The sequence below is a fragment of the Carassius carassius genome, chromosome 6 (assembly GCF_963082965.1).
Source record: "Carassius carassius chromosome 6, fCarCar2.1, whole genome shotgun sequence".
NCBI classification, from domain to species: Eukaryota; Metazoa; Chordata; class Actinopteri; order Cypriniformes; family Cyprinidae; genus Carassius; species Carassius carassius.
In genome coordinates this window covers 25,405,623-25,431,742 of record NC_081760.1, presented here as the reverse complement: position 1 = coordinate 25,431,742, position 26,120 = coordinate 25,405,623, and the positions used below count along the sequence as shown (strand labels likewise).

At 36.9% G+C, this 26,120-nt stretch overlaps 1 protein-coding gene across 4 annotated transcripts in view; it reads right to left on the bottom strand.

Annotated features, from left to right (window-relative positions):
• Positions 1 to 26,120, bottom strand: part of LOC132142537 (GRB2-associated-binding protein 1-like) — an 87,161-nt gene extending 61,041 nt beyond the window's left edge. Inside the window, exons 1-3 of one of the 4 annotated variants that reach the window (XM_059552484.1) lie at positions 25,759 to 26,120; positions 25,594 to 25,684; positions 25,384 to 25,505 (exon numbers count right to left, since the gene is read on the bottom strand). In XM_059552484.1, the coding sequence (XP_059408467.1) occupies positions 25,384 to 25,455 (72 nt within the window). In that variant the 5' untranslated portion in view covers positions 25,456 to 25,505; positions 25,594 to 25,684; positions 25,759 to 26,120. Of the gene's footprint in view, positions 1 to 77; positions 425 to 25,383; positions 25,506 to 25,593 lie in introns of those variants that run through there. The other 3 variants (XM_059552485.1, XM_059552486.1, XM_059552489.1) reach the window with 3 other exon arrangements.

Here is a 26,120-nt window from a genome sequence, read left to right as displayed (position 1 = left end):
ACTTTTTTTGGACACACATTAAAAGCTACGGTGAAACATGACTCAGTATAAAAATTATGCATTACCATTTCTCTCACCTTGATACTGGAATGGTGTCTCTTTCTGGGGAAATTCTGATATTGTGAAACTTCACCTACTGATCCAGCATGAGAAGTTCGCAAGATGAAAACATGGTGCTAGAGAGTCCCGCAACTCTGAATCCATACAAATCTGCACATGGTCCTACTTCCAGCTGTGTGCAACATCAGCAGCACATTCAATGTAAAATATTAGTTTAATTAGAAGACCCACCATCCACTGTCCTTAAACAACATCCCGGCTGTGGTTGCCCTTGAATGTTGCGCTAAACTGCTGAGTCCGTGTCCATATCTTATTCCAAACTGCTCCCTTTCCAAATGACCGCCAAGGTGGCAGATATGCAGGACAAGAACGGCAGCATGTTTTCAAGCTGAGGTCAATCCATATCAATCATTAGGGCAGAGAAATAAAGAGAGAGGGAGATCAATAGCCCTTTACAGTAATTCCAAGGGAATTACAACAGGTCCTGTTTCTTTTCTATCCTTTTGCAGAAGAAATGTGAGCTGTGAGTCAGTACAGATTCAGTGGCTGGACCTCTAAATGCTGCACTGAGATGGGATTTAAACATTAACCAAGGAGCGTGAAATAGAGTGTGGAGCAGGGCAAAAACGGAAGCAGGAGAAGGAAAGAGGGGCTTAATCATTTACAGTTTACCATCATGCTTGGCTGTGGGACAACAGATGAGCAACCGGTCAACTGGGCAAAAACACAAAAGATACAAAGTGGAAGTTTCTACTTCGCTGGCAATTTTCATCTTCCTGATCATCTGTTCCCAACACACACTTTGAGAAAAAGACATCCTGTTTTTCCTCCTTTGTCACTCATTCACTACACGGTTGGTCACGACTAAGTTTAGACTGGTTTATGTTGGTGGTGGAAGGGGGGCTTCCTTAAATCCTCCAAATGCAGGAGGGTATCCTTCTTACACATTAGTTGCAACAACAACGATCAACAATGATTAACATGCAGTCGCAAATGGAACACTGTGCTTTTTAAGTAACAGTCTGTCTCTAAATTTTGTGCAGTAACACTTTCAAGTCAGAACTAGCAACGAGCAAAACATTTGTGACCTGACTTATTCAGTTTTTTACTGACTTCTTTACTGATTCTTTATTTTTCTTGAAGAAAAACTAAGAAAATTGTTATGCTTGAATGTTTAATTAACTGAGAAATAATTGTTTTCATTTGAAACAAATATATACTAATATTTAATGCTTTAAATAAGAGAGGGTGTTCACAAGACATTTTATCCTGTGACTTCATTGCATTTGATACCGTTTTTTAAAAATGTGCTGGTATCAACTACTAACCTTTGGGTATCGTTACAACCTCTAGCAAATTTTATGTATTTTACTTTTTCATTTGAATTATTATATCATGTATTATTATTACTAACAATAATTATTAGTAGTATTTCAGAAAACCTCAAACAACAGTTAACGTTGGGTTGTTCACATTCAGCAGGCCCACTAGGAATTAAGTAGAAACCACTAAATCACACCAATGACTATTTAGCTAGTCAATTTTGCAACTAGGCTAATCAAAACAATGTAGTCACCAACCTGATTCACAAGAGGTGATGCAGGACTGGAAGGAACGATATGGTGGTTTTCATTTGCATCCTTCCCTGCAGAACTGCAGTCCAGCGTTAATGTGATTTGGCCATGGCCATATTGGCTAATGGTAAAAGAGGTTCCCTTTAATATTGCAGCTTTTAAGAAGCCCACGAGTTACATAAGAGACATTTCAAAAACAATTCCAACCTCTTCCGGTCACGAGACTGCAAAACCAGTAAACACATCAATGAGTGCACTAATGCACACACAAAACCGCAAATGCTCGTAAATGGACTGCAGAACAAGAGTCCCCTCCGAGCAACACTGAAGGAAAATTTCAACTTCAATTCTTTACCAAATGCTCTACCAAAACAGGATACTGTCTAGCAGACCGGGAACATGCGGCAAACAGAACTGGACAGAGTCGGGATGCATGAAGCAGCATCATTCCACCAGATTGTCTGGTATTTACCTGTTGAGGTTGACTGTTTGTAGTCCCACGTGTTTGGCAAACTGATCTTGCCTTTGTGGTGTTGATGTTCTGAGTATATGGAAGTTCTGTCTTTTTTCTTTTGCTCCACAGCTAGTCTGCAACTCCCTACTCCAATAACCCCTGACCTACAGGAAGTAGACACAATAGACTGAAAATAACAAGAGGCCTCCTCCTCCCCTTTTCTCCCTCTCTTCTTTTCCCTACACTCCACCTTCCCTTTTATGACAACAACAGCCTTTTCAGTGAAGAAGAAAGCTTGCAGTCACTCAAAAGATACCTGTCAAGGCTCAGCGCTTTGCCCTGTATCTCCACCAGGATTGCACAAGAGCTCACTGGGTCTTTTCCATACACGTCAATGAACAACATACCCATTAGAAAGAACATTCTGCACATAAAGCTCACTATTCCTATTTGAAAGTAGTAACTGGGTGTTATTAATATGAATGTGTAATTTATATGAGTAATTTATATGAGTAATACTAATTAAAAACATTTATTGTTATTTCATGAAATTATGCATAATTTACCTGTTAATACTAAAGTAGATATAACGAGTAACAAGAATGCTGTAAATTAAAGAGTTTTTAATAAAATGAACTACGAATTAAAACGAATAAATTGTGATAAATATAATAAATAACACTGTAAAAAAGGTTGGGCTCAGTAAAAAAAAATTTTTTTTTTTTGACAAATGAATATTTTTATTCGAGATGTATTAAATTGATCAAAAGTGATATTAAAGCAATTTATAATGTCACCAAAGATCAGTGACATTTGATTTCACATAAATGCTGTTCCTTTGAACTATATTCAAAATACCCTGAAAAAAAAAAAAAAAAAAAATCACAAAAATATTAAAGTAGCAAAATTGTTTTTGTCATTGATAATCATAGGAAATGTTCTTGATCAGCAAATCAACATATTAGATTGCTTTCTGAAGGTTCATGTGACACTAAAGAATGAAGTAATGGCTGGAATTATAATAAAAAAAATTATATTATTTTAATGTATTATTTATCTGTATTATTACTGTATTTATGCTCAGTTTATGGCAGCCTTAAGCATAAGAGACTTACACATTCACACAATTCTTCTTAAAAATCTTAGCACAATTTATTTTTTGTTTGTATGTTCGTTTGTTTTTTGGCCGTAAAACACAAAATTCTGAACAGTTGTTAATAGACAAAGATGTATTCTGCATAAGTACTTTTAGAATGAACTAGCAAGATCCAGCCTTACTAAGAAAATAAGGTAAGTATTCACAATTTTGTAAGATCTCGGTAGAATTGATACAGCACTGTGAGTAAGCATGTGTGCGTTCTCACTTCCCTTCAGTAGCCTCTCGTGATAATATATGTCATCCCAGTCCCCTAGCATAATCCAATCTCAGGCCAAGGCTAACCACAGCAAATCACATTTAGTGCAGAGCATAGAATTTATTTGGGCCAAATCTAATTGCCCCTATATACCTAAAGAAGCGAGAGGTACAGGAAATGGAGCCATGGTGTAGTGGAGATAAGGAAAACGAGGCCGCATCCCGGAGCATCCTTCACACGCTTTTCTTGCACCGATTAGATAAGTCCTAAACAATACCACGTCTGATATTTGTCATTCAGTTATTTATGACTGACATATAACTTTGCAGCAAAGGAAAACTTCTTTAAGTGGCAAATACAATGCACAACATGCTGCGAGTGACTTGAGGAAAGAGATGTGAAAGTGGGACACTGGACAGATGACTCATGATCGTATAGTGGCCAGTGCACTATGAGACAACTTTAAAAGTGAAAATTTCACCAGTGCATTGTGATTTTAAATACAATCCATCAAAAAACATTAACGTGTAATAAGTTAAATTAGTGCACATTGCTAGTAATAAAAAGTAAATAAACGCTAAAGAATTGTATACAATTATATTATCTATCCATTATCTATACTTACAGTTTTTTATACTTTAAGCTAAATAAGATGAAGATGAATTTCCGATTTAGTGTCTGCATCGGTATAATCCTCGGACTCTGGCTCGAAATGATAAGGTGATATCGATGCCATTTTTTTGTTACCTTATGGCATTTTTGTTTACAAGTTACCCTCTGGAGCAAAAATAATAATAATTATTATGGTAATGGGTGTTTTGTTTCCGGCAAGACTAATCACAACAGACTTGGCCAGCTGACCAATCAGAACAGAGTTGGCTTATGGAAAGGAGGAGTTTACAGACCTTAAGCTCAGAACTACTTTAAACAAATCGTTTTAAAAAAAATTGAAAATGATTCTAATATTAAACGTACATTCTGAAAAAGTTACAATTTTTTCTGACCTTAGATGCATAGAAAACTTTTGTACAGGACTCTAACACAATATTAGGACACTTTAAAATGCCATATGACCTGCTCTTTAATATAAATGCACTAAAAACTTTCTAAATAAATATTAATATACACTGAATAAATTAATGATAATATTAAATCACTTTCAAAAAACTTTTTTTGTGGCTGTGCACACACATAAATTACAGTCTTGTTAAAGTCCGAGCAGGTGGTAAAGGTTGAGAGGTGCGTCCAACACATGATTTCAGCCCATTAGAGCAGTGACCCCCTACAGAGAACATTGTGTGCAGGAGCAGACTGCGAGAAAACATGCCTGCAAGTCACTCATTAAGAGAGTAAAAACATATGTGATGATTTGATTAACATATGGGAATGGAGATGGACATTAACTTTCTGAAAAAACTGAACTGAAAAACTCAAACTTTGAAAGAGCCTCTGTAAGTGGCATTATTTTGAAGTTTATATATTATATATATATATATATATATATATATATATATATTAGTGCTGTCAACGTTAACGCGTTAACGCATGCGATTAATTTTTGTCTGGTTTAACGTGTTAAAATGTTTAACGCAATTAACGCAGCATCCGTATTTTCTGCCATCCGTTGGCTAGTTTACATTATATGATCACGCTCTTATTCATGTAAATGCTTTTAAACATTTCAAGCACGGCAAGACAAAAGAGAATGCGCTGTCTGTGAATGCCCTTATGTGACACATACACACGTACACACACACACACACACACACACAATGCATAGACGGGGCGCCAGAATCCAGTTCTCTTAAACGCTTGAACTAAAAATAAACATCCCGAAGTGCCAGTTTTGACGATTATCCTCATAGGAGCGATCTTAAATGATTTATATAAAGTCTAAAATGAACAAAAAGAGTTGTGAGAGAATGAGGCGAGATCCATAGACAGTATATAAACGGTGAGATCCGCGTGTCTGTCTGCTCTTAAAGGGACAGCAGCCAATAAAGCTTCCTGTCAGTAAAGTTAAAGAACAAAGGGAACAGAGAAAATGACTCGCTGCTCTTGACTAAATAACTTTTGTAGCTTTAATAAGGATTAACTATTTAATTTATAGTTTATGCAGTGCAGACTGCATATAACTTTGATAACTTTATTAAATTTCTGTATATTTCCTAACTGTTAAGACAGGAAGGGCAGGAGTAAACATGACATTTATTATGGGTTTATGTTAGCATTGTTTTAAAGGCACAATATGTAATTATTCTGCTTTAAAAATAGCAGATATCACTATATCTATATTATATATAATTTTTTTGTTGTGTACTTACATTATCCCGACAGTTTCCACGAACTTTAAAATCCGGAGAAAATTATAGTTTAATTAGAAGACACGGCACGTTTCTTTATTTCCGTTTTGTCGCCCGTCTATGGCGTCATATAAACTTTGACCCCTCTAGTTTATCTAACTTCCTGTGGAACCGCCAAATACAAAGGTGGACAGAAGCAAAGACGAGACGAAGAAGAAAAAGTAGTAGCTAGCCTTGATCGAGACTATTATATTTTATATTTATATTGTTTATATTCATATTTATACCTCAATCAATAACTTAGTTATGGATCATGATTATGCTTTGCCTGCACGTTCTGTGAAGCGCAAACGTACGGGTGAAATAAATGACCTGAGAAGGTTTTGGGACGAAGAAGAAACGAGACACGGGTAAATATTGGAGTTGCATTTCCAAGATAGAGAGAGCTTCGTGACAAGCTGAAATTACAGAGAGATGTTTGCATTCTGATAAGCAGGTATGCATCCATTCAGCTAACTAACGTTATATCTATCCGTATATTTTGTAAATACATTTATATCTGAATTTATGTCAACCTATAGACTTCAAACATCAAAATGTCATGAATTAATATGTATTTGTGTACAAAATTACATATAAACATATTTTCCTATTATATTTTGCCTAGAAATGCTTCCAACACGCTTGCGTGTCGCGTGAAAAATAGGCGTCGGTTCTATTTCTAGCAAGCACGCGTTTTCCGCGCGCCTTGAGCCGCGCCTGAGACAAGCGTCTCACGCAGGCAGTCTGCAAGCTCTAACCTATTAACATGGGAGCCGAATTAAAAACTGTCACGCCACGCAGCTGAGACGCTTGCGCCATGCATCCAGTGTGTCGCCGGCCTCAGTTAAAATGAGTGAGGAATGTGGGGAGCGACAGAGCGCGTGTTCCAATGAACAACAACTCCCATGAGCCTACGCTCTTTCCCGACGTCATCAAAGTACGTCTTATGTTATTATTTTGATTGATGACCCCTGGTGGCCAAAAATTCCATACTGTGCGTTTAAGTTTACTTAAATTAAAAACTGTAATATTTTTGAAGCCTAATAATAAATGTAAAAAAATAGAAAAAATCAGTAGCTGTATTAATATCAGTAATACTGGCCTTCATTCATAAAAAGATGCCATTTAAACAAGTATTTAAAATATACTATCTTTATGTTGTTTCTACATTAATTTGATTAACTGTGAAATTATTACATTAAAAAAATATATTAAAAACGTACAAAAACATTTCTTTTTTTATTGCGATTAATTGCGATTAATCACAGAAAAAATGTGTGATTAATCTAGTTAAAGTTTTTAATCGATTGACAGCACTAATATATATATATATATATATATATATATATATATATATATATATATATATCTGTGAAATCAATGAAAACAACTTAAAAATAAAAATTTTGGTAAAAACGAGTCTAATTTTATCTGTGTACACACATAACACAAACAAAACATTGCTTTTGTAAAATAAACAGGTACCGCTTTCTGCCACCTCAAGTTTCCTTTTCCTTGAGCGTGTTTGCGAGGAGAGCTTTGTTAATCCGTTTACATTTTTCACGTATTTATTCCTTTTATATAGGCTAAATGAATTAATTCTGTGCAGCAGGTGCGTGATGTGAATCCTCCTGTTCTGTTGTTTATGATGGTATTTGCGCATGTAAAATGAAACCGCTGGAAAATAAATGTTTTTTAAATGAATCACTGAAGCTTATCCATTCTAATTTAATTTAATTTAATTGTAATGTAACAATCTTGTCAGTTAAAACCGACATAAACATCTTTAGTGGGTAGGTTGATGTCCGGGATAACAATTGTCAGCTGTTATACACACATTTTCTTTCTCATCCATTTATGTATTAGGGATATTTTGACCATTTTGTATGTATTTGTACACAAACTAGTCTATGAGATGGTTCTCTTTGGATGTGAGCTCAGCTCAGAAAACAGTGAGCAAATGAGCTGCTGCCCCCCCCTCCCCTTTTCAGAACAGGGCTGCGCCATTACAAGTCATACTGCAGGTTCTGATTATCATGTTTATTGCGCTGACATCATGCGTTTTAAACCATTTAAGTTTAAACTTTTGATATACGTTTTCTGAGTGTACATCTCTGAAGCACACGGACAGAAACAGCTGTCACAGCATTTGAGTATTTAACTAAGTTTTCATTCACACACAAGTATAGGTTAAAAACACACGAGTTACACACGTCGTTTATGTCTGTGAAGGTAAACAGCTGGGAAAGAAATCGTATGTTTATATTAGATCTGTGTGGCAGCAGCAATGTTTAAATAAATCAATAAATCCTCTGCTCGGTCTCATCCGAGGCTGGGACTATAAATAGTGTGCTGTGCTCGTCTGTGCTTAAGTGATTCCAGAACAGATTTTTATTCCCTTATAATTAGCTACCAGCATAGGCTACAAAATATTTCATTCATGCTATTTCATGTGCATAAATATGTGAATGGTAACTTCGGGACTATCCTATTTGTGATTTTTTTCTCAATACTGGCGATTATCCTCTGTGACTGACTTTTATTATCGAAATCGCAATACTTGCAAAACATCGTCAATAAACAATAACATATTCATTACTTTAGATACTAAAGTCACTAATTTGATTAATCTTTTTTTATGCACACTGCAATGAAACAACTATTAATAAATAAATTACAATTATTATTAAAATATCTTTGGTTTCAAGTATCCATCTTTTCTTTTACTTTTTCTTTTTTTCTATTTTACAAGCAAAGATACTTTTTTGTGTAGTTTTCCACAAACATTTAAACAATTTCATGCTTTGGATAGCATTTAATGGCATACTGAAAATATTCTGCATAAAAGGACCAGTTTTTCCTCAACAATTTGTGATTTAATTCACTCTGCATGAATGCTTTTGCTATATACAGTCAATATAATGATAATATCCAGCAAATCCTGATGTGTTTATATAAGATACAATTCAACTGATATATATACCTGGTGTATAAGGCCGACTGCTGTTAGCCAATAATATCATTATATATTATATGTTGGTCTAATACCAGAAAATATTGTCATGTCATGCCTAAACACACTGAGCAGCAACACTTAAAGATTAATATGTATAATAATGCTGACATTTAAAAACAAAGCCACAAAAGTTTGCATGAGAGTGTGTACCCTTTATAAGGCCATCTAAAAGGACATTTCAAAGGTTATAGATTACGTCTAAGCAATAGCTGCAGCACACACCAAGTGGTAAAGCATGGGCTAGTCATCTGACCAAGATGGAGAGAAACAAAGGGGCATGACATCAACAAACTCAGACATACGCAAACAGGGTAGGCACACTCTTGTCTTCAGTTCCCTCCATCCCAGCTCTTTGATCCAAGGGGGCGATAGTTACGCTAGCATAAAAAGGTCAGCGGGGTGGCACTTTGCCTGCATGAGGCAACTTCCCTCCTCCCTGATCCCCTTTCCTTTCTATCTATCGCTCTCAAAGTCACATGTCTCCGTCAAAGCTGCGTCATTCACATTCAACACATTCTTCTGGCCTTGGCAGCCTCTCTTCACATGACTAAAGCACTGCTTAGGTCTGAACAAACAATCCCCTCTTTTTAGTACCCAACTCTCTGTGATCAGCACAGCAGGGCCCAAAACAGACAGCGACCTCCACCACTCAGGTGTCAGGAAGAAAACCCACATAATACTTTATTAGTTTTTCAGCTTGCGTGGGTGCTTCTACTACACCAAAGCCAAACATAACAGCTAGAAAAACTAGTAAACATGCTTTTACTAATTCTGAACAAAACCATGGAAATTCATTTCCAACACTTTCCTTTACTGTTATGCATAAAACACAGCAACTGCAATCACAGAGTGCAACTTCTCACAGACAAAAGTTTTTTGTAGAGCTGTGCATAATAAGTTTCCATTTATTGATTTCATTGATTTTTCCATGACCGTGACAACAGAAATAGCAACAAATCTGTTCTTCTGTATTTTGATGTATATCCAAATGAAATTAAAAACTATCAATCGGTTGTTGATTGAAAGATGTGAACGCATGTTTGCGGATTGTAAGGAAAGTGAAAGTGAAAGTGAAGTGACATTCAGCCAAGTATGGTGACCCATACTCAGAATTTGTGCTCTGCATTTAACCCATCCGAAATGCACACACACAGAGCAGTGAACACACACACACACTGTGAGCACACACCCGGAGCAGTGGGCAGCCATTTATGCTGCAGCGCCCGGGGAGCAGTTTGGGGTTCGGTGCCTTTCTCAAGGGCACCTAAGTCATGGTATTGAGGGTGGAGAGAGAACTGTACATGCACTCCCCCCACCCACAATTCCTGCCGGCCCGGGACTCGAACTCACAACCTTTCGATTGGGAGTCCGACTCTCTAACCATTAGGCCACGACTTCCCCGGGTGAAGGGTGAAGAACTATTTTTTGGAAAAATCCAGCATACATCATTACAGAGAAGGTATTCAATTTTAATAAAAAATAAATATAATCTGTAAATAAATAAATACACAAACAAACCACCATGGATGTAGAGCTGCAACTAACGATTATTTTTCCGATTAGTCAACTACTCTAACGATTATTTTTATTAAAATAAATTATTAATCTAATGTTCTTTTTTTGATTAGCTAATTAATCCTTTGGATAATTTTACAAAAAAATATAAGTACAACTTTAATATAATATTTCAACCTTTATTCATTTTTTCCCCAAAAATACTTCAATGTGGTTGAAGTTTTTACAGTATACAAAAATAAAGAGGCAAAGAAAATTATTTTACTATGGTAAATATGAGTTAACGATAGAGTTTATAATTAAACCACAGTAGCCACAAATGTACAGTTGTCTGAGACGTCATGAAATGTTCTTTAGCATCACAAACCATAAAATGTAGTCAGGGTTCTGCTATGGTTTATTTTCATAATAGGTAAACACAGATTACAAGTTAACACGATCGCATTTCCTTGATTAAACAGCTGCACGATGTGACGGGTGATCATACCAATAACTTTTAATCTTTACAAGAATATCAGAATCATACAATGAGCAAGTCTGCATTTATTAGACACTTAATAATATCACATCAGTTTGTGCTTTTAGAATCGCCGAATCTGCTGCGGTCGATCCATCACATCTGCAGCGGAGACCTGAACCAGGAAGTTGGTCACAGATAACACGGTAACCAGTTAAACCGTAACAGCGGAGAGCGCCAGAATGTTTTCTTCTGAGGTGCTCGTGCATCGCAGTTGTGCTGCCGTGGTACACCATATCGGTTTTGCAAATGGAACAAAGGACCATTTTATTTGGCCTCTGTTTAAAGTATTCCCATACTTTTGATAACCGTGGTCTCTGTTTTTGTGATAGAATGCAACTTTCTCCATTCCCAGGAGCAGAAGGCGCCATTACGCGAAATGTAAACACTATGACACGTTGGAGCACTACATGGATGAATCAATCATAATAAGATCAATAACATGCATTTATATAATAGATAAGGTGAGATTAAATTTCAAATGTGCAAACTTTAATGAAATATAAAAGTGATTTCTAAAGTACACAAAACGCAGAACTAAAAGTTAAATTGCATAATTTAGGTGCAGCTAGAATCATCAAACATTTCGAACTAGGTTTTCTAAAACACTCTCTAATGGTTTCCATTGGATGTTCCAAAACGCCAATGTTTTCATAATCTCACAGAACATCACAGTGTCTACATACTTTAAGCAAATCATCCTACAAAAACACCCACTTACAGTATTACCATTCAACTGAGATAGGAGAAAGTAAAAAAGAAATAAAAAAAGCTTCAAACATGCAGCAGATTCCAATTTCAATTAAGTGGAAAATATGTAAATGGTGGTCATCAAACAGAGAATATAATAACCCAGTGAATGGTTCAGGTTCCAAAGTCAAGCATACAAACACACTGCGGTTAAAACACCTGCAGGCTGCAAACACCTGCTTATATAGAGAGCACAACAGAGTAAGTAAGGTGTCTTTCTCCAAGATCCGTAAGCACAACAAAACGTGCAATGAGGAAATGAAAGGAGCACGTACTGACCTTGAGAATTGAGCAGATTTACTGGAGTGAAACTTAATCCAAAGTTCTTGAAAAAAAAAAGGATAATGGAGGTTACTGAACTAATAATCATAGCAAGTCAGTAATCAAATGTAGACTGGAGACAAGACATCCCGTATCAGCACTTCTGGAGTGTAAGGAGGCATCCACACCACTGCATTCACATCAAAAACAAGCCTGTAAACTGCATGGTCTATATCTGAGGTCTTTTGCTTCTCACAGCTATACACATGAAGAGTATATCTGGCACTATGCCAGGCTGGAGATATCAAACCACACTGAACAGCCTTTCTAATGCAATCAGGAGAGAAAGCACTCTCACAAACTGTCGCTGAGAGCTCTCTTCCCTTCACACACTCACTCGCAATGAGGGGGAAGGGTAGTCCGATGTGAGCCAGGCCCCAACAGACTCACAGTAACCTGAGAAATTACACGGTGTGGCGGCGGCATTTAACAGCTTGTCTCCAGCTTGACCCCTCCTACACACTAGTGGCCCACTGTCACCCGAGTAGGGACAGGGAGAAACTGGGGATCATATAGTCTAATCTACAGCCTAACCAAAACCCAGAAGCCCATCGTCCACCTCTTAATGGGTTAGTTCACCCGAGAATTCAAATTTGTCTATCTTCTACTCACCCTCGAAGCATCCTAGGTGTATGTGACTTTCCTCATTCAGAATAATCCAGTCGGGGTTATATTAAATATTGTCCTTGCTCTTCCAAGCCTTTCAGTAGGGGTAAGCAGGTGTTTGTTGTCAACAGTTCAGAAGACGTGAAAAAGTGTGTGCATCTGTAACAAAACGTCCCTCACACGGCTCCGGGGGTAGAATAACAAGCTGTTTGTGAATAGATAAGATCCCTAAAGTTGCAAAAGCTAAAGTCTTAAAACCAAACAGATATTAAAATTTAAGACTCGTCCATGCCCGCCTAAAACGGCTCATTGAAACACGCCCCCACATGTCTATGTCACTATAGCCCCTTTCACACTGCACGTTGGACCCGTAAAACTGCCGGGTCGCTTTCTTTGCTGATTGATTCCGGGATCGATCCCGAGTTGGGTACCTAGTAACATTGTGAGGTTCAGTCCTGGAACGAGCTCTGTGTGAACAAAAGCCAGAATTAATGCCGTAAAGGGTGTGTCGTAGTTATCCCGCGACTCTTTGACCAACTGTTTTTCCGCGCTGATGCTGAGATCATTCGCCAGCTGAAAAAAGTGAAAGTTACGTGCTAAAAGTGAAAGTTACGTGCCTAGCGTTTTCAACTCGTACATTACACATCACACCAAGTGTACTTACCAGTACTTTTTAACTAGATAATGTCACATGAACAAGCAGTCAGTAATGATACTACTTTAATTACATAAAGTATGCAAGGTCAGAAAAATCTGACTGTACAAATACAGTACACAAATACTACACTAAAGATAACATTTACATCAAGAATAAAAGATAAAACCAAAGTATACTTTGTGCATGTTTGTTTTTGAGAACAGCAGGTAAAGACAATTTAACATAAACATGCTTTTCTCACCCATATTTTACAGGTTCCACTTAGACTTAACTCAAATTGAGTAAAAATATAATTCCTCTTGCCATAGCATTATTGATGCAGTGGTGGAGGGGTGCCACCAGTGAATAGTAAAGCAGGAATCACTGCCATAAACCTTTAACCTGCCACACACTCTCAGGTTACTGTTTGTGCCTTCTAATGCCTAGATTTTATTAGTGCATTAATGAAGATTGTTTTTCCGTGCTTGCACGTGGTTTGTGAGGCTACCTAGCACAACATATCATACAGTGCACAAGAAGAGTCTCTCATGTAGACTTTTTAGTTATGACCAAAAACATTCATTTTATTTTGGAGCAGCACAATAAACTAATCCAGGCTGCATATCTGAAAGCCTCTGCAAATGCTCTGATGTAATGTTCATTAGGCACACGTGTTTTCTATTACAGTAAATTTGGATTATGTCGTCAGTCATTCTGGAGCATCACTGTAATAGCCAAAACTGATACTTCAATCCCATACGGCTCCTTTTTTTTTTTCAGCGCAGGTCCTGCAGCCTACTCATTTTGCTCTCTCTCCAACACCTCATTCTTAATGTGCTCAGGCCCATAACTAGGCTTTATTCCAAATAAAGAAAAGAGAAATAGAGAAAGAGTTCTCTACAGCCATCTGGGAACCATCAGCAGTGGCAGCACAGCAGCACTGGAAATGGTCTCCATGCTGCTGTCAGGCACCCCAGCCTGCAACAGAACGACACATCAGGAGCAGAAGAGCAGCTGAGGAGAGAGGAGAACAGGAGAAAGACAGAGAAAGAGAGTGCAAGGGGGCAGATGAACAATTTCTTGACAAAGTCATTATTTTGTTTTGTTTTTTGCACACAAAAAGTATTTTCGTAGCTTTATAAAAATTACGGTTGAACTACTGATGTCACATGGACTATTTTAACGATGTCCTAACTATGTTTCAAGGCCTTGAACATGATAGTTCCCTTGCTGTCTATGCAGGGTCAGAAAGCTCTCAGAGTTCATAAAAAAAATATCTTAGTCCATGTTCCGAAGACGAATTAATGTCTTATGGGTTTGGAACGACATGAGAGAATAATTAATGACAAAATATTCCTTTTTGGGTGAACTGTCCCTTTAAGGGAGACCGAATCCAATCGATATGGCTTGTAATCAGGGCCAAGACCCAAGACTGCGATCAATTCAGTCAAATAACTCTACAGCTTCATGCAAGATTTTGTGAAAGAACAGAATGAATTAAAAAAATATATTGAAAAACACAAACTATGTTATACGGTAAACAGAGAACAAAAACAACTGAGAAAATGAAAGTGAGAGACTTCCATTTCCTTCTTATCTAATCTCTGCATGGAAAAGAACAAGACTAAACAAATATCCCCTGCAAATAAAAGCTCCCATCTGTTTACAAACTGCCTTTTCCTGTAAGCCTCTCATTGCTGTACATACTTTCGCAGTTCAGCACTTTGGCCGAAGACTAATCCGGGATCAGCTGCCCAAACAACACTAGTCTAGATATGTAGACGATGACACATAAAAAAACAAAAGCTAATCAAACGTGTTGTGAATCAGATGTCGAAGGCATCGATAGCAAAGGGCCACGGAGCACTGCAGCCGGTTATGATTAGCTAAACCCTCATGCTCAATGACTGAGTACTTCAAACAAACATTACAGATAACACCCGAAGTGTATGACTTCAGTGGGAATCTAGATACAGACAAAATAACTGTGAAATAAAACCACTTCTTGAGAAACTGAGCAAGACAGAAAGGTGCTAGCAGGAAAAATAATTTAATTAATTTTATGATCCTGAGCTACTAGACTGGGGCTCTTAAACACATTAGTCATGGCACAACAACAAAGGTTTTTTTTTCAGCTGTTCCAGTCAGGCCAGTAGTTCAGGGTTTTTTTTTGTTTTGTTTTTTAACACTGCACTGCTAATATGTACACTTGCCCTATTTAATATAATAACATTTTATTTTTAGAAATGTGTTTTTATTCCATGCCATTATTTCAGTCTTCAGTGTCACATGAACCTTCAGAAATCAGTCTAATATGCTGATTTAGCCTACTGCTCAAGAACCATTTCCTATTATCTGCATTTTTCCAAAATAGTTTCCCACAAATAAGGAATGTAAATAGCCTGTTTATAAAATGCTGTGCTCTGGATCAAACGGATGGAGCCCTGGTGAATAATAAAAACTCTTTAGCTTCCCAGCAAAAATAGAAATGTCATAGTGTAAAGGGAGGGACTAATGTATGGTTGTGTGTGTGTGTGTTTTAAAGGGCCAGGCCCCCTTCCCTACTCCCAGATAGAGGCTGCCTTTGGAGGCCCTCTAGAGAGCAGACTGTGTGAATAAGTTAAGAAAGCTGAGGCCTGTTCCCTCACCACTGGAATCCTAAAACACACACCATCCTGCCAATAAAATCAAATTAACCGAGCAACAAATGCTTACCCAATGCTAATGTAATGCTCTCATGAGAATCTGCATACTGTACACCTAAGGCACTAGAGCTGGTCTGAGCAAACCGCACAAATATCGCCGTGAATGCAGCTACATGATCATGTGTATCCCAAAATGTCAGCATCACACCAGCTGTTTCCCACTTTTATGAATCTTTTTTTATTATTATTGTTTCAACATATTATTAGTTACTCCAAAGCTGCTCCAAAAAGTACAGACAAACCTGTTTGTTATCTGCCTATTTGTATTAAAAGTTTTAATTCTATCCTCTCTAAAAACCATTCAGACAATAATCACAGCCATAGATGTGTTTGCTTTTTAAATGCCAAGACCTTAAAATTACTGAAAATGCACTCCACTAAACAAATGTTTACGTTAGCCTTTATTTTTCTTTTCGAAACGGTTTATTACCGGAGTGTAGAAGCAGCACAACTGATGCAGATAAGAAATTGTGACAGCTATTGATGGTAGTGTTGTCAAAAGACCCAGTACTTCGGTACCAAGTAGGTACTAAAAAAATGAAAATGTGACGGTACCAGGTTTCTTTAAGTACCGGTGGTACCGAGGACCCGGTCAACCCGGTTCTTGACGCATACAGCGTTATGATTTCCGCGAAGCAGAAAACGCCGACGGAATCTCAAATTCCAGTCTTGATAATGAAACTTACATTTTAATATGGACAGTCACGGAATTTGTCAAAGTTAGCATAAATTAATCAAATCAAATCTCCGTATGGACCAGTATCTGTAAACGTTAGGCCGCAAAAGTTGGTTGAAATATGAATCCTGCATGTTCTTCGCGTCTCTGAGTGAATGAATGAATGGTTTGTTTACTACATAGACTGAAGCGCATGCCGCTTGCAGTAATTTCAGCATCTGCCGTCTCAATGAGGACAGAAATACATAAACATCACCAGAACTGTTCTGAGTCACTTCACAAGCATTTTACCGTTTCATTTGAGTAAAACCAGTGTCAAAATAAAAGTAGCCCATCAAAATAAAAGTTCATTTTTACATAAAGGCATTGTGCTAGAAATATTACTATTATTTAGTAGAATGTATGTGATACTGCTACTACTGTTGAAAAAATTAATAAAACTATTTTTTAAAGAAATAAATCACACAATATTTCTTCCATGTTTAAATTTTAATAGCAAATCCCCTTTATTTATCCAAAGAATTTAATGTTTACATTTCATTAATTAAAAGACTAATTAAATTTGGGTGAAACTTGTTTACTGTTTTTCATAATTATATTGTATATTATATATAATTATATATAACGAATACTGAAATTTTGGTACCGTGACAACACTAATTGATGGGATTAGCCAGTATTTTTCTTAACAATACTGAGTCATTGTATAATCTTGATTCTGATAACTCTTTCTGACAAAAATAAATCCAGATCAGAAAAATATAGGTTTACTTGTATACTACGGGTTTCGGTAACAAAATGCCTCAGCTGAAAGAGGAAGCCTCAAATGATCTTTTTAGCCTAAAATGTGAACAATATCAACTGTTACTTTAACAGCTGATAACAGAATCTTTGACAGAGAAAAGCAGTGTGTATGTGTAATTAAAATTGGATGTAATGTAACAAAATGACTGATTTATTTACGTAAAAGTGTATAAAATAATTTTTAAAAAGATAATAAAAGTACCTGACTAAACAAATAACTGCACAAGAATAAAGGTGTCCCATTTTTTTTTTTTTTACTATTAAAGGCCAAAAATCGAACTTGATTAAGGGCCATTGGCAAGTCAATGTACCATTATATGCAAATATATTATATAAAAATAGCCTATGTATTATATGTATATGCACAGTCAATTCACTTATAGTCTATAGCCTACATCTCAATTCAAAAATAAAACAAAAAGAGTACCAAACTAAATGTCTTTTCCAACTTCAGAACTTTATACAGTCAGAAAGAATTGTTTATTACTAGGGATGTAACAATTAACCGCGAGCCGATTGAAAATCGATTTGAATATGTGACTATTCAAATCAGTTGAGATGCCAAACAAATCGCGAGTTTATATAAATGTATCTTTGAGGGGAACTGACTATCTTTAGAAGTGTACGTGATATTTTCTTCTTATCTTGCCTCTGAACAATGCATATTAAATCAGTGTTCATGAGTGGGGATTGTTTTAAAATTTCAATTTAGTTTTGTTATATTTCAATTTCACAAACAAACTTATAGCAACAGCCTATTAAAAGAACACCTTTTCATTTACTGTATGTCTTCAATATCCTTTTGTACAAAAAATTTTTTAATATTGTGAGAAAATCGAATCGAGAATCGAATCATGAGTTGAGTGAATCATTACATCCCTATTACACAGAATCTGTGCCAGTATCAGAGACCATAACTACATCAGCATCACCTGGCCCTAGAGTGTAGTTAGGCCATCCTTAAAAATATTTTGGTTTGCAGTAACAGTAAAAAAAAATGGGTCTGTAGGTAGGTCTATATTTATTTTTTATATTTCACTGTAAAAAAATTGCATACGTAGGCGATTCTAGCCCGAATCTGTATCTGTATGCATGAGACTGTATGAATACCGGCAGAATTCACATTTCTGTTGTAAAAAGAGAAAAATTGTGCAGAAGTATTATTTGCTGTTATGCGTGTGTCCGAAGCTGCAGTTGCTATGTGACGCGCATTCAAAAAAAAAACCTGGATGCGCTCCGAGAGAATCAATTAAATTAAAATCAATTTCCTATTTTCGTTTTCGAAACTTGTGTTGGTCCAATCAATTCATGCAATAGATTTTCGAACATAAAGTGACAGTCGACACAGTTACGGTTAGACTAGACGGGAGAAGGGATGGGAAAAGATCTGGGCACAGTTTTCCCAGAACTTCGTGCCAAGTTAAAGCGGTGTCGAGCTGTTTTAATGAATTTTTTTGATGTATTATAGTGCCCGAACCCATATGACTTTGAACGGTGACCGCAAACATTTTGTTTACTGCAGCCGCAGTCATCATTACCAAACGAAAACCGTTGACTCTGACAGTGAATGAGAGTATGAGTAGTGAACGCACCGGCCATAGTGTGACATCTGTTAACCAATAGTATAAACACAGATGACGTCATGGGTTTTTATTTAAAAGAAAGAACTTAAACTTTGTTTGTATGTAGACCTTGGTAATTTATATATTTACAATACTTACAAAAATATAATTAACATTATTTTATTGCTTTTGTATTAGTTGTTTGAAGAGTAAAAAAAAATTGGTCGGTCTTAACGCAAATGTACAACCGGCCAGTCGGTCGGACTAAAAGCAAAAAAAATAATAATAATTGAGTTGTTCCTAAATTTTCAGGGTCGGCCGGGTTACGGCAAACAAGAATATTTTTAAGGATGGGCTTAGTAACACGCAATTATATAGGAGGTGTTAAATTTTATCTTTAGCTCCTTGCATTCTTTCTTATCATGTAGCCAACATTTCAAGTAAAAATATGAATATCCTATGTAATATAGTCCATATATTTAGCAAAATGCTTTTTTATATATTTATAATTTTTATAGCTAACTAATGAGCTTATGGACACTGGTTATTCTGAAGTAAATGCATTGTTACGTGACATTGTTTACGAGCTTTACACGTTTTCCACACTGAATTAGAGATTACATGAGACATTTCAGTAAGTTGTACTGTATCTTATAATATACCTTTTAGCGTCCATTCAGTTTTAATTCGTATTAATAAAAAACAAAAGATATGATGGTTTCACCTGCTGCTTGACTTGAGACGCTAAAGCAATTGCTAAAGCAATCGCAAGTGCGAAACAAATAATAAGTTCACGCATTAACCGAACACAGCATATAGACTAATAATGTCCACACAGCTGACAGCTTTACCTGATGTAGTTTCTTCAAGTTGTGCATGAAATGGACACTGCTTTTCTGCACTTTTACTTCACACGTCTCTGTTATTTTCAATTTCTAAGCTGCACAACTGGAGCTGATTTTTTATTAGCAGGTGTGCCATCAATGCTGGCATTCGACAGAAATGAGGACTGCTTTTCCTCTAAAACTCTTGACGTGAATCGTCTAAGTTTACTACATCAACATAAACAAAACAAGCAGTAACAAAGGCAAAGCATGCCATTTTTTAAATCATAACATGTAAATTATATATTCACCAGTGGCACCAGGACCAGGCTAACACTGACCACACAGTCCAGACACTGAAAAATACAAACAGACTAGTTTGTATTCAGTGTGTATTTGCATTTCCCCAAGCCAAACTAAACATACAACAGTCAACCTCTTGGTCATGCACAATAATAAAGAATATTTGCTTGCTGTGATGCTATTTAATGCAGCGTCAAATGAAATGCACCAAGATCGAATTCATCTTTCATGTGACAAGGCAGAAAAGCTTCTTTTACTAAACATACCACCATTATTTTGGCAAATTATGTGTAACATCATTATGGATTTCTATGATCTATTCTGTATGTATGCACATTATAATAGTGTCAAAGAAAAAACATCATCTCTGTTTTGCAAGCCATTCGAAACAAAAGCTAATTCCAGATTAGCATTTTCAGTTTTGGTTTTCAGCCCAGTTTGGCCAGAACTTTCAGTTTCAGCCGAGAATTTACATTTCGGTCCATCACTATTGAACAGCTATATTGGGTTGGAGTGAAGCACATTAATTTTGCAGAAGGTTTTTTCTTATTTGTTATGGTTAATAATTGATAGCAGAGGCAATCCAGTATCAGGGCCCCTCTCAGCCCTGACAGAACTACTCTGGACACAAATGACCAGTCGGGGTGGGAGAGAAACCGGCAAAAAGAGGGGGAGGGGAAGAAAGAGAGTGAGAGAGAAAACAAATGAGCCAAAATGTCTGCACCAGCACCTAGCTAAGCCGATAACCCCAGCCACAAACACTGTTTGTTTCTGTTCTCTATGCATGTTTGTTTCAGCAAAAAGTTGTGCGATTATGTTTCCCCCACCTAAGCAGATTTTATAAATCCTGACTAAAATAAATAATTCAACCACTAAGTAAAGAACTACTCTTTTGTTTTCCTGTGCACCCCACTGAATTCAGACCGGCAAGTTTTTAAAATGCAACTGCACACGTGTAAGTAGTGAGCAAGGGCACCAACGCATAGCATGGCTTATGGCTCGCTAGCTAACTGTGCTTTGTAAATGCTTAGAGCTTGCTGAGTTGCATTAAAACAGAAGGGTGGAGTGTGTTCTTGATTAGATCGGTTGAGCTGCACAAGTCTCTAGATTCCTACATTTTTCCCCTCTGGCTCTCTTTCCCTGTTTTGCGCAAACCTCTCAATCTTCCTTGACGCTTATTGCACTGTGGAAAGCCGCTATGTTATACCAACCATAAACAATAATTTCACAATCTCAGAAAAAGGCTACTGCAAAGCAGGAGTGAAAAAAGCAACACTAAACACAGAGGTGCACGTTATTGTCAGTGGGACATATTTTAGTGGATACCACTGTCATACTAGAACGCTTCTTGAAAGAGGCCGATAAGCAGTTTTCTGTCATGTGTGGGCATTTCATATTGAAACAAGAAGTTTGGGCAGGACATAGACTAGCTTCTCTTTTTTTAGGGATGCACAATATATATTGTATTTATTAACATCGGTTAATAGAGGATTAGCCTACTGGATATTTAATTTAAAGGGATATCTATGCATAGTTAAAGATCCAATATATTTGTTGTGTATATATTAATTTTTATGTTTGATGAAAACTTTAGCAAATCTCGTGAAGGAAATCCATTTTTCATACGGTATATTATAATGTTGTAATGCCTAGATTCACCTGTAGCATTTAAATGACTGATTTTAGTTTTCAGCACTTTATTTTTAATTTATGCAAAATTGTATATAATTTTAATATTATATTGCTTATCAGTCATATCATGAAAATCAACTGGCTTATAGGTATTGGCCAGAATGTTATTATTGCATCTCTACATTTTTATTTAGCCAATAGGTTTAAGTTACATGAACAATGAAGGGGGAGTGGCATTCTGATTTTGAAGAACATTTGATTGGTTTAAATTTGATTAAATATGCATTGCCGTTAAACGTGAAATTTTGTTAATATTTTGGGATACACTCAAAAACTGTTTACACAGAAATGGACCATAAACAATATATATAAATATACAAGCAAATACAATCCAGATGAGCTCCATGTAAGTCTCAATAGCAGAAGTGAGCATTAACACTCCAGGCTTCAATGTGTGCTGCCGAACCGTACATGTGTTCAAACTTCATTTGGCTCTTTCACAATTAGTCTCTCCAAGCATTATGTGAAGGGTGTGAAAGAAGAAGTTTACAAAGAAGAGGATGAGGCCAAATGGAAAATGCTAAGACACTAAAAAAAGAGCCGACAGGGACATTTCTAACTGACGTAATAGTCCAGTTTGAGGAATATGGCATGGCTATTGTGGGGAGTAATAACTCATGATCTTCTGATGCCACCAGTCACATGTATCAAAAAATGCAAATTATAGTCAGTTAGCCCCTTTTATTATACTACTGCAATACTAGTTAGTTAGCTGTCTGAGAAGACCCTTAGCAAAGCACTGTTCTCTTTGAGCATTCAAGAATATTCCCTGCAAACATTTAAGTCAAATGATCTGCTCTGCTCTTGGAACTGCTGCCAAAAAAACATCAGACTTTTGACCCTATGCTGTTTAAAGCTTTGCAGCACAAGAGAATTCAGAGAACATGCAATGACTTTTTCAGAAAAATCAGCTGCTCTATGGGTTTTTTTAGTCCCTACAATAGTATGATTTAGAGTATAAAATGCAAGAAAGTATCGTGAGAAGCTAGACACCACCTCAGATCTTTCATATAATGAAACAAAAAGTGCTATTGTCTCATTTCCACTGTTATGATTTCATAACATGTTCAAAGCATTCAAATTTCCAGCTGGTTCAAATGCAAAATGATGGTATCTTTTTAATTATAAAATAACAAAGTTCATCCTGTTTGGAGGCTGCAGGTCTTTTTGGATTCTGATTATGAGTAGGACATAAGTTACCTAAAGAGTATCTTCAAAGACTCAAGAAGAGATCGATATAATATAGACACAAGAGGGAAACAATGGATTTTGAATGACAAATACTACTTTTCAAACATTTGGGGTCAGCAAGATCTATTTCATGTTTTTAAAATAGTATTTTATGCTTGCCAAGGCTGCATTTATTTGATAAAAATACAGTTATAAGATTAATATTGTGAAATAATATTACAATAAAAAAACTGGTCAGAATGCTGGTCAGAAACGGATATAGAATCCCTAACAGGCCTGTACACCTGGCATGGGACTCCTTTTGAGGAGTATAGCAGCCACTTGGCTCCAATAAAAACAGTCTGGTCCTAATCAGCCACATGTGATACATTGAGACCACTCCATCTTCATGCACCAGAAAACAGGCTGAGAATGAAGACCAATGTCGAGGAACAGCACTTTAAAACTATAGTAAACCTAGAATGTTAACTTACTGCAACAAGAAAGGAGGAATAAAGGGAATTAAAGTTTCTTATCTCACTCTAAAAACCAACTAAACAACTACAAAGGCTTTTGTCCACAATCCATCCCTTTTCTTAAATATGTCTCAAACAAAATGAAAATCTACCAATTACTTGTGCGAACATTCTGTGTTACAACACAGCACTTGTTCTTGCTTGGATTGAATCTTATTATAGCATTGTGTGGATGAGCTCAGAAATCATTTGAATTAAGATTTGGAGCCATGAAATATTGTTCATCACATTCAACAGACTACCGTTTACCCTGGAAGCTAAAAGCATGTGAAATCACTCCCCATCTCTCAAGCATACGCATTAGCTACAAGACCAAGTGCAACAGTTTTCATTCGAATGTTCTTTCTACACAATGGCAAATATGCCAAAAATCCCACTTTTGCTAAATACTTGGCTGTTTGAGTCTAAACCATGATGCTGATTGTACAAGGAGATAGAACATGAATTCAAATAGCAATGTTTCGAGCAGAGCTCCACCAGATTAAAGGAATCCAATAAAAAAAGCATCACACATGAGCCTGAAGGAGATTTCTAACATGTTTGGTTGGGGCTCGATAGCAGGCAGAGCTATAAGTGAGTGATTTCATTACAGATTATTGGTGTATATTACCACTAAGAGGAGGGGAAGACCCCATGGTACACACAGTGTGTGTGAATGACTAAATGCATTGAGTCATCCAGTGCAGAGAGAACGGAGAGGTAAGTGTTCAGTTGTCTTGACAACTAAAGTAGCAGCAAACAAAGGCATTTTATATTTTTGTACTCTGTGAAAAATTCGAAAAACCTTGTAATCCTTGAAAATGTAAAGTGACTATATATTTAATACAAAACTAAAGATTGTTTTTTAATGCACAGATCAAGAAGCCAGCTGTCAATGATTAGCAGTGCAATTAGTACAATTAAATTCAATCTAAATTGAATCTATGAACACACCTGCTTGAACCACACTTTAAAAAGTGGCCAATTAGATTTCAAAAGAGCCATACCTACTGCAAAGAAATTGTGCAAACACAATATTGTCACAGTCTCTTGCATTAAAGAATGTTGCTAACAACTTCTGCATGAGAAAACAGAACATAAAGATGTTTAGATTGAGATGTATGATCGTGGTGTTTGCAGGTCATGCCACATTTCATTAAAACAGTAAGCATCACTAAGGTTTATGCATAACTGGCTCTTATCGTTCCCAACTGTACCAGACACTTTGGACAGATTCCTATAGTTAGAGATGCATCAAGTTTGTTCTGTTTTTTTCACACTGTGTTTTGTTCCTTTTTGTCTGTTTCCCCATCTCATACTACATCCACTTATGGACATTCTTGGATTCAATTCCAAAGACTTTTTGCATGCTATTGGTGGCTAGCTGCTGCACCTCCTTGACCAAACTACTGATTTTAACTACTGACTCTTACCTAGGTCAATTATGTCATGTGATGTCAACATGGCGCCGCCCATGAGGGAGCGACCCACTCCATGTAGAAAAAAAACACAGCCTTTTCTAGAAATACCGGCATCAGAGTCCCAAAGTGTGCATTATTCAGGGTTATTTCTCAACAGCAACAAAAACGCCCTTAGTTTCCGTGTAAATGCTTAAAAATACTCAGTGTACTTTTAATACACAAACAAAAAAAGTTCTCTCCTCACACCGGTAGGTGTGTCTAGGGGAACAGATCAAAAAAAGGATTTTGCACATGCGAATTTCACAACAATCTCAGTGCTTTGAACAGACGCAAAGCGTCCAAATACACTCTGTCGCATATTTTTGAGGGACGGATCCCGTTTTCAAACTATTCTTTAATCGTCAGCATTTCAGAACGAGAAAGCCTCAACAGAAACCTCGCGAGCAGTGATTGACCCGCGGTTGTTGAAAAGCGCACTATTAATTTGCATGAACCTCGCTCCAACAGTCCTGCGGTTACAACACTGTCAGTCTATTTGAATAAGTTTAAAACGTTACTTACATAACGCCGTAACTTTTTTTCAGGTGGAGACTTTCTGAGCCACCCCATGCACACCACCTCTCCTCCGCTCATTTTCTTCTTACCTTCCAGGAAAATACGCACTTTAGGTTTCGTGTTTCAACCTGCAACATATGAAACCAAAGTCCCAAAACATTAGGTGGAAGTTGCGCCCAAGAGTTTTGAGTGCGTGTATTAAAACAACAGGAATACCGTCACTCCTGGTTTCCAGCAGCACGTCCACACGGGAAGAGCTTCCCGACAGCGACGCGGGCACAAACTCTCCTGGATCAAGTCCTCTCCGCTGATAGATCAAATACAATATGTCTAAACACAGCAATATCCGTCTGTAGTTGAGCCCCCTTTTAGTTTACATACTTTGTCAGAGTAAATCATCCGCTGTTTTCGTTTGTTTTCCCCCAAGCTGAAATGCAACGAGGCAGCGAGTAATACTCGTCAAGCTCGGCGTAGTGAAAGCTTTGCTTTATTGCCTTATTTCAAAGTAAACCAAAACAGTTTTCCTTGAAAATATATAAAAAATTTCCAAAACATTGTGGTCGCATTGACACTGAAGTGCTTTTTGGACTAGAAATCCGTCCCTGTCGTCGACCTTCCCTGCAGTTTCACTCCCCGCGGCTCCTTGCTGATTGACAAGCAGAGACGTCGAGACTTTCCCTAAACTCAGCCTTCTCTGGCCCGCGGAGGCAGGGAGAAGTCGGTCAAGACAGAGCATTACATCA